The 12,439-nt window shown below is 40.0% G+C and overlaps 1 protein-coding gene across 1 annotated transcript in view; it reads right to left on the minus strand.

Moving 5' to 3' along the window:
• The window catches only part of mms22l (MMS22-like, DNA repair protein), a 173,600-nt gene that overhangs the window by 19,994 nt on the left and 141,167 nt on the right, over positions 1–12,439 (minus strand). The window contains exon 20 of the mRNA XM_069887105.1: positions 709–920. Within this exon, the coding sequence (XP_069743206.1) occupies positions 709–920 (212 nt within the window). The remainder of the gene's footprint in view (positions 1–708; positions 921–12,439) is intronic.

The raw sequence follows: 12,439 nt of genomic DNA on the forward strand, positions 1-12,439 counted from the left end.
AGGCTACCTGGTCAAAGGAGAAGGCAGGTGGTCTGAAAGGTGACCTGAAAGAAAGAGGATAATCTGGAGAACCCTGAAGGGGGCAAGTTTCGTCAGCAAGATTGATTGAGAAGAAATCAGTTGCGGATGTCCTGGAACAGGAATCTCTCTCTGAAAACCAGCAAGGACCCTCCTGAGTGGTCACCCTTTGCCTGTTAAGCACTAAAGACTGGTGAACTTTGTTAATGCTAACTTCTGTGCACAGTACAAGAATTGCCTGCACCCAGTGAGTTTGGACTGTGATCCAAAGAACTTTTCAAATCTTAAATATACATTACATGTGCTTAGTATTAGAGGGGCGATTAAGTAGGTTAGGTAGGTTAAGTAAGTAAATTAAATAATAAGTTAAAGTTTAATTCTGTTTTCTTGTTCAAATATAATTAAAAACTACTTTTGTTTAAATAACCCTGTGTTGTAGTGCATATCTATAGCTGCTGCTTTTTGGGGTCCTCTGGACTCCGTAACAGTGACAAATAAACTTAAACTTATTCTGAATCTACTGGCAGCAGTAGAGGTAATGAATTCTAGGATATTTGCAATCAGGTTTTGAAATTATTCAATAAAATACATGACAAAAATCTGCAAGAGAAAATGTCTGATTTCATACAGCTCCCCCTAGAATCCTACTCTAAAATTGAATTATTACGATATTGGTGAAAAATCTCTTACCTTATGACCAGAACAACTGTCTTCCGCAAAATGTGATGTTGAGCTATTGGGGCTGACTCGCAAAGTGCAAGTAATATTGGGTGGTTCATGACTCCCGTTCCAGTTGGAGATGATGGAAGGAAGCGATCAAAATACTTGTGAATAATATTTCGAAGCAGCTGCTTAACATAAGCTGTCTGACCTGTTGCTTGTCCAACAATGGCTGCCAGCCCCTGAAACATGAAAGAACTTTTCAGAGTGCATTCAACACCAATGCATTTATTTTAACCCCCGCTTTCTTCCTCACCCCAAGTCCTTGAATTAAATACGCCTGGTCATAGAGCACATCTCCAAGATGACTGAAACTCAGTAGCTGCGTTGCTTTATACATTCAGTTTTCCTTTTGATTTCATTGAAGGGTCTTTTGGTTTATAACAGCGTTCAGCTAAATTAGTTAATTTTAGTTTTAAAAATGCTTGTTTAAATCTTGATGGGGTCTGCAAGAGCAAGACTGTGAACAGGAAGGCAGGTGATAGTTTAAATCTTTCCATTGGCTAATTAGCTATAGCCAATAAAAGGAAGGGAAGCTCAAGTGGAACGGCTATTGCGGAGTGGTCAGTGTGCGAGTTGCCTAGTGTAGGAGTGGGAATCTGAGGCTTTGGCGAGCGGAGGCTGAGGTAGTGGTGCAGGAGTTGAGGTAAGGAAAGGATTGTTTATTTTTTGAACTTTTTCTATTTAATCGGCAGCGAGGGCAGGGACATGCACCTTTTGCAAAACATGGTCAGTCAGTGACGCCAACAGTATCCCTGATAACTTTATTTGTGAGAAGTGCATCTTTATCTGCCTGCTCCTTACAAACCATGTGAGGGAATTGGAACTGCAGTTGGATGAACTCCAGGTTATTCGGGAGGCTGAGGGGTGATAGGTAGGAGTTATAGGATACAATCACACCTAAAAAGCAGGAGGAAGGTAGCTGGGTGAAAGCTTGAGATGGAAAGGGAACAGGCAAGCAATACAGGATATCCCTGTGGCCATTCCCCTCAGCAATAACTATACCTCCTTGAATACTGCTGAGGGGTTAACCTATCTGGGCAAGGAAGTACTAAGATGAATAGCACCATGGTCAGCTCTGAACCTAAGAAGGGAAGGGTGAAGTCAGACACAGAAATAGTCATAGGGGACTCGATAGTTGGGGAAGAGAGAGAAGATTCTGCAGCCATAAAAGAGCTGGAGGATACTGTGTTGCCTCCTGAGTGTCAATGACAGAGGCAGGATGGATTAGAGGCCCTGCAAAGAAATTTAGGGAGTTAGGAAAGAGGCTGAAAAGCAAGTCCTTCAAGGCAGTAATCTGGGGATTACTCCCAGTGCCACGAGCTGGGGAAGGTTATATCAGGAAGATAGCGCAGACAAATAAGTGGCTGAAAATATGGTGCAGGGAGCAGGGTTTCAAGTTCTTGGATTATTGGAACCTTTTCTGAAGAAGGGTGACCTGTACAAGTGGGGTAGGTTGCACCTGAAATGGATGGGAACCAATATCTTGGCAGGGAGGTTTGCTAATACTCTTTTTTTTGGGGGGGGGGGATGGAATTAAACTAGATTTGCAGGGAGATGGGAACTACAGTGAAGAGGGAGAGGAAGGAGAAGTTGCACACAAGTACAGACAGACGGTAGGGAATTTGTGTGGAAGGATAGGTAGATTGGGCAAAATTGTAGCATTTGTGATGAGTTGTAATGAAAGATGGATAGAGTCGAAAAAAGTAACAAATACAGGGCTAAAGGTCTTGTATTTAAATGCACACAGCTCAATAAATAAAGTGTAGTGCCCCTACAGATTGGCAGGTATGATGTGGCTAAAGGATGGATGTCATTGAGAGCTGAATGTCCTTTTGAAACATGGTGAATCTAAAGGATAGGCAGGCAAGCAAAGGAGGTGGCATTGCTCTGTTGGTGAGGAATAACATTAAATCATTAGAAAGAGGTGAAATAGGATCAGACGATCATCATTGTGGGTTGAGTTAAGAAATGGCAAGGGTAAAAAGATACTGTTGACGGACCGCCAAAGAGTAGCCAGGAAGTGGACAACAAATTACAATAGCAAATAGTAAAGACATGTCTGAGGGGGAATGTTATGGTAGTCATGGGGGATTTTAACATGCAAGTAGATTGGGAAAACCAGGTTGGAACTAGATCTTAAGGGAGAGAATTTGTAGGCCAATGAGATGGCTTTTTTGAGCAACTTTTAGATGAGGCCAATTGGTGATCAGGCAGACGAGACTGAGTTGTGCATCAGAGATGATTAGAACAATTGGGGGCAGTAATCACATCATGAGTGAGTTCAATTTGAGATTTACCAAGGAGAAATTGAAGTCAGTGGCAGTATTTCAGTGGAGTAAAGGAAATTAGAGTGGCATGAGAAAGGAAACTTGCCAAAGTAGATTGGAAAGGGGCACTAGTAGAGAAGACAGCAGAGGAGAAATGGATGCAGTTTCTCCAAGGAATGAGAAAGGCGAGGGATAAATATATACCAAAAAAAGGAAATAATTGAATGGAAAAATATCACAATTGTGGCTGACAAGGGAAATAAAATCCAACGTGAAAACAAAAGAGTGGGCAAAGAAAGAAGCAAAAATTAATGGGAGGATAAAGAATTGGGAAATTTAAAAATTTTTGCAGAAGGTAATTAGAAATCTTAAAAGGAGGGAAATAAAGTATGAAAATAGGATAGCAAATAATATAAAATAGGATACAAAGCTTCTTCAAGTATATATAAAGTAAAAGAGAGGTGAGAGTATAACACCACTACGAAATGACACTGGAGAAATAATAATGGGAGACAAGGAAATGGCAGAGGAATTAAATGAGTAATTTGTTCAGTCGTAACTGTGGAAGACATTAGCAGAATACTAATCAGGGAAGGGAGTGCAGTCACTATTTCAAGGGAGAAGGTGTTCAGAAAGCAGCATGGTCCAAGGGTGGATAAATCTCCCAGATCAGATGGATTATACCCTCGGGAACTGAAAGAAGTAGCTGTTGAAATTGTGGAGGCATTGATAATGATCTTTCAGGAATCAATAGATTCTGGTATGGTCCTGGAAGACTGGAAAATCACAAATGTTACCCCATTATTCAAGAAGTGAGGGAGGTAGCAGAAAGGAAATTATCGACTGGGTAGCCTGATATCAGTGGTTGGAAAAATGTTGGAGTCGATTGTCAAGAAGTACTTGGAGATTATTGACAAGACAGGCCAAGTAGGCATGGTTTCCTTAAGGGAAAATTTTGCTTGACGAACCTGTTGGAATTCTTTGAAGAAGTGGCAAGCAGGATAGATAATGGAGACACAATGGATGTTGTGCATTTGGATTTTCAGAAGGCCTTTGAAGAAGTGCCATTCATGAGGCTATTTAACAAGAGCCAAAGGTATAACAGCGAACATAGTCGCATGGGTACAGCACTGGCTGATTGGCAGGAAGCAGTGTCAGAATATAGGTTTTTTTAATAACTTTTTTTTCACACTATGAACCATATTAAACAAAATACACACAAACATTTCCCTCTTGAATATACACAGTGTCATTTTCTCCCCTTTTTCCCACCTCCCTCTTTCCCACCTCCCTCTTTCCCACCCCCCTCCAAACCCATTAAATGTTCAACATAAACAATACAAAAAATTAATTAAACAATGTCATCACACAATGAAAACACACAAGAAAATTGTGTCATCTACTTTTACACATTGCGTCAGTTCATTTAGTCTTCTTCTCATTCTATCATTTTAGGGGGTGGAGGTCCACAGTAGGCCCTCTCTGTTGTGTTCCATGTACGGTTCCCAAATTTGTTCAAATAATGAGACTTTATTTTTTAAATTATATGCTATTTTTTCCAATGGAATACATTTATTCATTTCTATGTACCATTGCTGTACTCTCAGGCTCTCTTCTGATTTCCAAGTTGACATTATACATTTTTTTGCTACAGCTAAGGCTATCATAATAAATCTTTTTTTTGCGCTTCATCCAGTTTGAGGCCTAATTCTTTACTTATATTACTTAGAAGAAAGATCTCTGGATTTTTTGGTATGTTGCTTTTTGTGATTTTATTTAATACCTGGTTTAGATCTTCCCAAAACTTTTTCACTTTCTCACTTGCCCAAATTGCATGTACTGTTGTTCCCATTTACTTCTAATAATGTTGGATCCCATTTATTTAACTTTTGGGGCGTGATATATATAACCTGTGTAACCAATTATATTGTATCAAGCGTAACCCCGTGTTTATTATATTTCTCATAGTTCCGGAGCATAGCTTTTCCTATATTTCATTTTTCATCTTTATGTTTAAATCTTGTTCCCACTTTTGTTTGGGTTTATAGCTTCTTTCATCACTTTCTTTCTCTTGCAGCTTGATGTACATGTTTGTTCTTTTTTTTCTTTGGCTTGGCTTCGCGGACGAAGATTTATGGAGGGGGTAAAAAGTCCACGTCAGCTGCAGGCTCGCTTGTGGCTGACAAGTCCGATGCGGGACAGGCAGACACGATTGCAGCGGTTGCAAGGGAAAATTGGTTGGTTGGGGTTGGGTGTTGGGTTTTTCTTCCTTTGCCTTTTGTCAGTGAGGTGGGCTCTGCGGTCTTCTTCAAAGGAGGTTGCTGCCCGCCAAACTGTGAGGCGCCAAGATGCACGGTTTGAGGCGTTATCATGTTTGTTATAAATCTTTTAATTATCATTGTGTCTGTAATCACATATTCAAAGCTGCTTCCTTCTGGTAACCTCAGCCTGCTTCCCAATTTGTCCTTCAAGTAGGTTTTCAGTTGGTGGTATGCAAGCATTGTACCGTGAGTTATTCCACATTTGTACTTCATTTGTTCAAATGATAATAATTTCCCAAAAAGCAATTTTCTATTCTTTTAATCCCTTTTATCTCCCATTCTCTAAAGGAAAGGTTATCTATTGTGAAAGGGATTAGTTGATTTTGCGTCAATAATAATTTTGGTAGTTGGTGATTTGTTTTTTTTCCTTTCTACGTGAATCTTCTTCCAAATGTTGAGCAGATGGTGCAGTACTGGTGAACTTCTATATTACACAAGTTTTTCATCCCATATACATAAAGTATATGTTCTGGTACCTTCTCCCCTATTTTATCTAGCTCTATCCTGGTCCAATCTGGTTTTTCCCTTCTTTGATAAAAATCTGATAGAGAATTGTGCTGCTCTATAATAATTTTTTTAAGTTTGGTAGCTGCAAACCACCTTGTTTGTACCATTCTGTTAATTTATCTAGCACTATCCTCAGTCCAAGAATCCGCTCTGCTCCAGCTCCCTCAACAGCCCTTAAGGTTAGAGCTGGATGAGGTCCTCACCCGGGAAGAGTCATATAAGGCAATCGAACAACTGAAAAGTGGCAAAGCAGCAGGTATGGATGGAATCCCCCCAGAGGTCTGGAAGGCTGGCGGCAAAACTCTGCATGCCAAACTGCATGAGTTTTTCAAGCTCTGCTGGAACCAAGGAAAGCTGCCTCAGGACCTTCGTGATGCCATCATCATCACCCTGTATAAAAACAAAGGTGAGAAATCAGACTGCTCAAACTGCAGGGGAATCACGCTGCTCTCCATTGCAGGCAAAATCTTCGCTAGGATTCTCCTAAATAGAATAATACCTAGTGTCGCCGAGAATGTTCTCCCAGAATCACAGTGCGGCTTTCGCGCAAACAGAGGAACTACTGACATGATCTTTGCCCTCAGACAGCTCCAAGAAAAGTGCAGAGAACAAAACAAAGGACTCTACATCACCTTTGTTGACCTCACCAAAGCCTTCGACACCGTGAGCAGGAAAGGGCTTTGGCAAATACTAGAGTGCCTCGGATGCCCGCCGAAGTTCCTCAACATGGTTATCCAACTGCACGAAAACCAACAAGGTCGGGTTAGATACAGCAATGAGCTCTCTGAACCCTTCTCCATTAACAATGGCGTGAAGCAAGGCTGCATTCTCGCACCAACCCTCCTTTCAATCTTCTTCAGCTTGATGCTGAAACAAGCCATGAAAGACCTCAACAATGAAGATGCTGTTTACATCCGGTACCGCACGGATGGCAGTCTCTTCAATCTGAGGTGCCTGCAAGCTCACACCAAGACACAAGAACAACTTGTCCGTGAACTACTCTTTGCAGACGATGCCGCTTTAGTTGCTCATTCAGAGCCAGCTCTACAGCGCTTGATGTCCTGTTTTGCGGAAACTGCCAAAATGTTTGGCCTGGAAGTCAGCCTGAAGAAAACTGAGGTCCTCCATCAGCCCCCCCCCCACCACATCTCCATTGGGCACACAAAACTCAAAACGGTTAAACAGTTTACCTATCTCGGCTGCACCATTTCATCGGATGCAAGGATCGACAACGAGATAGACAACAGACTCGCCAAGGCAAATAGCGCCTTTGGAAGACTACACAAAAGAGTCTGGAAAAACAACCAACTGAAAAACCTCACAAAGATTAGCGTATACAGAGCCGTTGTCATACCCACACTCCTGTTCGGCTCCGAATCATGGGTCCTCTACCGGTATCACCTACGGCTCCTAGACTGCTTCCACCAGCGTTGTCTCTGCTCCATCCTCAACATTTATTGGAGCGACTTCATCTCCAACATCGAAGTACTCGAGATGGCAGAGGCCGACAGCATCGAATCCACGCTGCTGAAGATCCAACTACGCCGCTGGGTAGGTCACGTCTCCAGAATGGAGGACCATCGCCTTCCCAAGATCGTGTTATATGGCGAGCTCTCCACTGGCCACCGAGACAGAGGTGCACCAAAAAAGAGGTACAAGGACTGCCTAAAGAAATCTCTTGGTGCTTGCCACATTGACCACCGCCAGTGGGCTGATATCGCCTCAAACCGTGCATCTTGGCGCCTCACAGTTCGGTGGGCAGCAACCTCCTTTGAAGAAGACCGCAGAGCCCACCTCACTGACAAAAGACAAAGGAGGAAAAACCCAACACCCAACCCCAACCAACCAATTTTCCCTTGTAACCACTGCAACTGTGTCTGCCTGTCCCGCATCGGACTTGTCAGTCATAAACGAGCCTGCAGCTGACGTGGACATTACCCCTCCATAAATCTTTGTCTGCGAAGCCAAGCCAAAGAAAGAAGAAATCCTCGGTTTCCCCCCTTTCCATAAGAATTTCCTTATTATTCTCTTTAGTTCATGGAAGAATTTCTCTGTTAAAGGAATTGATTACGATTGAAATAGGTATTGTATCCTTGGGAAGATATGCATTTTAATGCAATTTACCCTTCCTATCAGTGTTAGTGGTAAATCTTTCCAATTTTCTAATTCATCTTGTAATTTCTTCATTCACGGCTGATAATTTAATTTGTATAGATGGCCTAGATTATTATCAGGTCTAATACCTAGGTATCGGATTGCTTGTGTTTGCCATTTAAATGGTGATTCTTTTTAAAACATTGTGAAATCCGCATTATTCATTGGCATCGCTTCACTTTTATTTGCGATGCTCTTGTACCCCGATATTTCTCCATATTCCTTCAATTTCTTATGTAATTCTTTAATTGATAATTCTGGTTCTGTTAAGTATACTATGATGTCATCTGCAAATAGACTGATTTTATATTCTTTCTTTTTTATTTTTATCCCTTTTATTTGATTTTCTGTTCTTATCAGTTCTGCCAATGGTTCTATTGCGAAAGCGAACAGTGAGGGAAATAGTGGACATCCCTGCCTAGTTGACCTGCTTAATTTAAATTGGTTCGATATATATCTATTTACTGTCACCTTCGCCATTGGACCCTTATATAATGCTTTAATCCAACTAATATATTTCTCTGGTAGGTTGAACCTCTGTAATACTTTGAATAAATAATTCCATTCTACCCTGTCAAAGGATTTCTCTGCATCTAAAGCAACAGCCACCATTGGCGTCTTATTTCCTTGTACTGCATGTATTAAGTTAATGAACTTACAAAAATTGTCCATTGTTCATCTTTTCTTAATAAATCCAGTTTGATCTCGTTTTTTTTCAATTTTTGGTACTCAGTCGGCCAATCTGTTTGCTAATAGTTTTGCTATTATCTTATCTTATAATCTGAGTTAAGTAGAGATATTGGTCTATATGATGCTGGTGTTAGTGGATCTTTTCCTGTCTTTGGTATTACTGTAATTATTGCTGTTTTACATGAATCTGGCATGTTTTATGTTTCTTCTATCTGGTTCATTACTTCCAGGAGAGGAGGAATTAGTAACTCTTTAAATGTTTTATAGAATTCTATTGGGAGTCCGTCCTCCCCCGCCGTTTTATTGTTTGGTAGCTTTTTTAATATATCTTGTATTTCCTCTACTTCAAATGGTTTTATCAATTTGTTTTGCTCCTCTTCTTGCAATTTCGGTAGTTCAATTTTAGCTAGAAACTCATCTATTTTGTCTTCCTTCCCTTTGTTCTCAGTTCGGTATAATTGCTCGTAGAATTCCTTAAAGTTTTCATTGATCTCTGTTGGGTTGTATGTAATTTGTTTGTCCTTTTTCCTTGATGCCAATACCATTCTTTTAGCTTGTTCTGTTTTAAGCTGCCAAGGCAGTATTTTGTGCGTTTTTCTCCTAGCTCGTAATACTTCTGCTTTATTTTCATTATGTTCTTCTCCACCTTATATGTTTGTAGTGTTTCGTAGTTTATTTTTTGTCCGCCAATTCTCTTCTTTTTGTTGTATCTTCCCTTGTTGCTAGTTCTTTTTCTGCACTTACTATTTCCCTTTCCAGCTGTTCTATTTCCCAATTTTAGTCCTTTTTCATCTTAGTTACATAACTTCTTATCTGCTCTCTGATGAAGGCTTTCATTGCATCCCATAATATAAATTTGTCTTTCACTAATTCCATATTTATTTCAAAGTACATTTTAATTTGGCGCTCAATGAATTCTCTAAAATCCTGTCTTTTAAGTAGCATAGAGTTTAATCTCCATCTATATGTTCTTGGTGAGATGTCCTCCAGTTCTATTGCTAATAACAGGAGTGAGTGATCAGATAACAATCTAGCTTTATATTCCGTTTTCCTAACTCTCCCTTGGATATGGGCTGACAACAGGAACAGGTCAATCCTTGAGTATGTTTTATGTCTACTCGAATAATATGAGTATTCCTTCTCCTTTAGGTGTTGCCTCCTCCATATATCCAAAAGTTGCATTTCCTGCATTGATTTAACCATAAATTTGGCTACTTTGTTCTTTCTGCTAGTCTTTTGTCCAGTTTTATCCATCTTTGAATCCAAATTAAGGTTAAAGTCCCTTCCTATCAATATATTCCCCTGCGTATCTACAATCTTCAAAATAAATATCTTGCATAAACTTTTGATCCTCTTCATTAGGTGCATATATATTGACCAAATTCAAGAGTTCTGAATATATCTGACATTTTAACGTTAAGTATCTCCCTGCTGGATCTATTATTTCCTCCTCTATTTTGATTGGTACATTTTTATTGATTCATATAACTACTCCTCTGGCTTTTGAATTATATGATGCTGCCGTTACGTGCCCTACCCAGTCTCTCCTTAATTTATTATGTTCCACTTCAGTGAGGTTCGTTTCCTGCACGAATGCTATATCTATTTTTTTCTTTTTTCAGTAAATTTAATAGCCTCTTCCTTTTGATTTGGTTATGTATTCCGTTAATATTTATAGTCATATAGTTCAACATGGCCATCTCATACTTTTTTTATATCTCATTTCCGCTTCCTCACCACCACCTTTTCCCTTTTCCATTTCTCAGTTTTCTTTTTTTGAACACACTGTATGACAACACTTCTAAAACATAAAATATTTCAAACATCTAAAATTCCTTTAACCCAAGTCTTCCCCCCATCTCTGAGTCACCCCTTGTCTCTTGCCGGGCAACCACAACTCCCCTCTCCATTCGGACTGCAAACCCGTTTGCAAGTGTCAACTAATTTCGCAGTGACTGTTATTCTCTCCTCCAGAAAACTTTTATCTTCACATTACAACAAATCTCCCCCTCTTTTCTTCTCTTTTTCAACCCCTCCTCTTTTTTCCCCCTTCTCCCTTACTTCTCTTTTCTTCCCTCTAGTTCTTACTTATACATTATTTTAACTTCTTTATATGTAGTTTGTCGTCGTTCTTTATTCTTGTTACATCTCTTCATCTCTCTTTCTGTCTTGCAGGCGTTCTGCAAATTCTCGTGCTTTCTCTGGATCTGAGAACAGTCTATTTTGCTGCCCTGGGGTAACTACTTTAAGCACCGCTGGATATCTTAACATAAATTTTTAGCCTTTCTTCCATATGATCAATTTTGCTGCGTTAAACTCCTTCCTCTTCTTTAGGAGCTCAAAACTTATGTCTGGGTAGAAATTTTTTTTTTTTACCTTTGTATTCCAGTGGGGTTTTTTTGTCTTCTCTCATTTTATTCATTGCCTTCTCCAATATATTTTCTCTTGTCGTGTATCTCAGAAATTTTACTAAAACGGATCTTGTTTTTTTTGTGACTGTGGTTTCGGGGTTAATGTTCTGTGTGCCCTTTCTATTTCCATTCCTTCCTGCATTTCTGGCATTCCCAGGACTTTTGGGATCCATTCTTTTATAAATTCTTCCATATCTTTGCCTTCTTCATCTTCCTTAAGGCCCACTATCTTTATATTGTTTCGCCTACTATAGCTTCCCATTATATCCATCTTTTGAGCTAACAACTCCTGTGTTTCTTTAACTTTTTTGTCACTTTCTTCCAATTTTCTTTTTAAGTCGTTCACTTTCATTTCTACTGCCATTACACATTCTTCCACATTTTCTAATCCTTTCCTTACATCTGTTATGACCAGCTCTATTCTACTCACTTTTTCTTCTGTACTTTTCATTTTTCTTTTCATTTCATTAAATTCTAGTGTCAACCATTCTTTTAATGCTTTCATTTGTTCTTGAAATTTTTTTTATCTATGTACTGTCCATTCATTTTACCTCCTATTCCTCTGTGCAGAGCTTGGCGTTCTTCTTCTTCTTTTGTGTGTGCTCTTGGGTTCGTGTCTTCTATTTCTCTTCCTTGTATCTGTGTCTCTTCTGATTTTCTTGTTGAGCTGCTTTTCTCAGTTTGTTCAGTTTTTTTTCCATGGTTTCTTGATGTTGGTCCTCTTCTGGGTTTGTTATCTGTTGTGTCTCTTTCACCTCTCCCGTTCCCGTTGCTTTCTTTATCTTCCAGCAGGGAGCCCTCTCTCAGTTGTTCTTGCTGTGGAGTTTCACTCCACAGCTGGTACCCCCTACCATCGGTGTTCTCTTTGTCGTGCAGAGTTGCGCACCCCTGTTCGGCTCCAAGAGCCATTTTTGCAGACCTGGTGGGTCGTGACCCTGCGGGGTCTCCACTAACCTCGGGGAGTGGGCTCCTCTTTCCACGGCGGGTCTCTGCTTTTTCGTACAGGTAAGGCCTTCACCTTTCTCTTCTGGCATCTTTCTTTCTTCTTTTCTTCCCGTTGTTTTTGGCTTTTCTTTCTTAGGTGCCATTTTCTCCACACCTTTATTTTTTGTTTGTTGTGATTTGTGTGTCTGAGGCTTTGCTTTTTCTTCATTTTTTTTCCTTCTTTTCTGGAGAGGGCTGTATTCTCCTACCGGCCATTATTCCATCACATGACTCCTCATGTCAGAATATAGGTTGACTACCAAGTGCTAGTAGTGTTGCACAGGTTTCAGTATTAGGGCCGCTTCTATTAACGTTATTTATCAATGATTGAGATTATGCAATGATTGGTTTTGTGCCAAAGTTT

Source organism: Narcine bancroftii, chromosome 6, assembly GCF_036971445.1.
Source record: "Narcine bancroftii isolate sNarBan1 chromosome 6, sNarBan1.hap1, whole genome shotgun sequence".
Taxonomy (NCBI): domain Eukaryota; kingdom Metazoa; phylum Chordata; class Chondrichthyes; order Torpediniformes; family Narcinidae; genus Narcine; species Narcine bancroftii.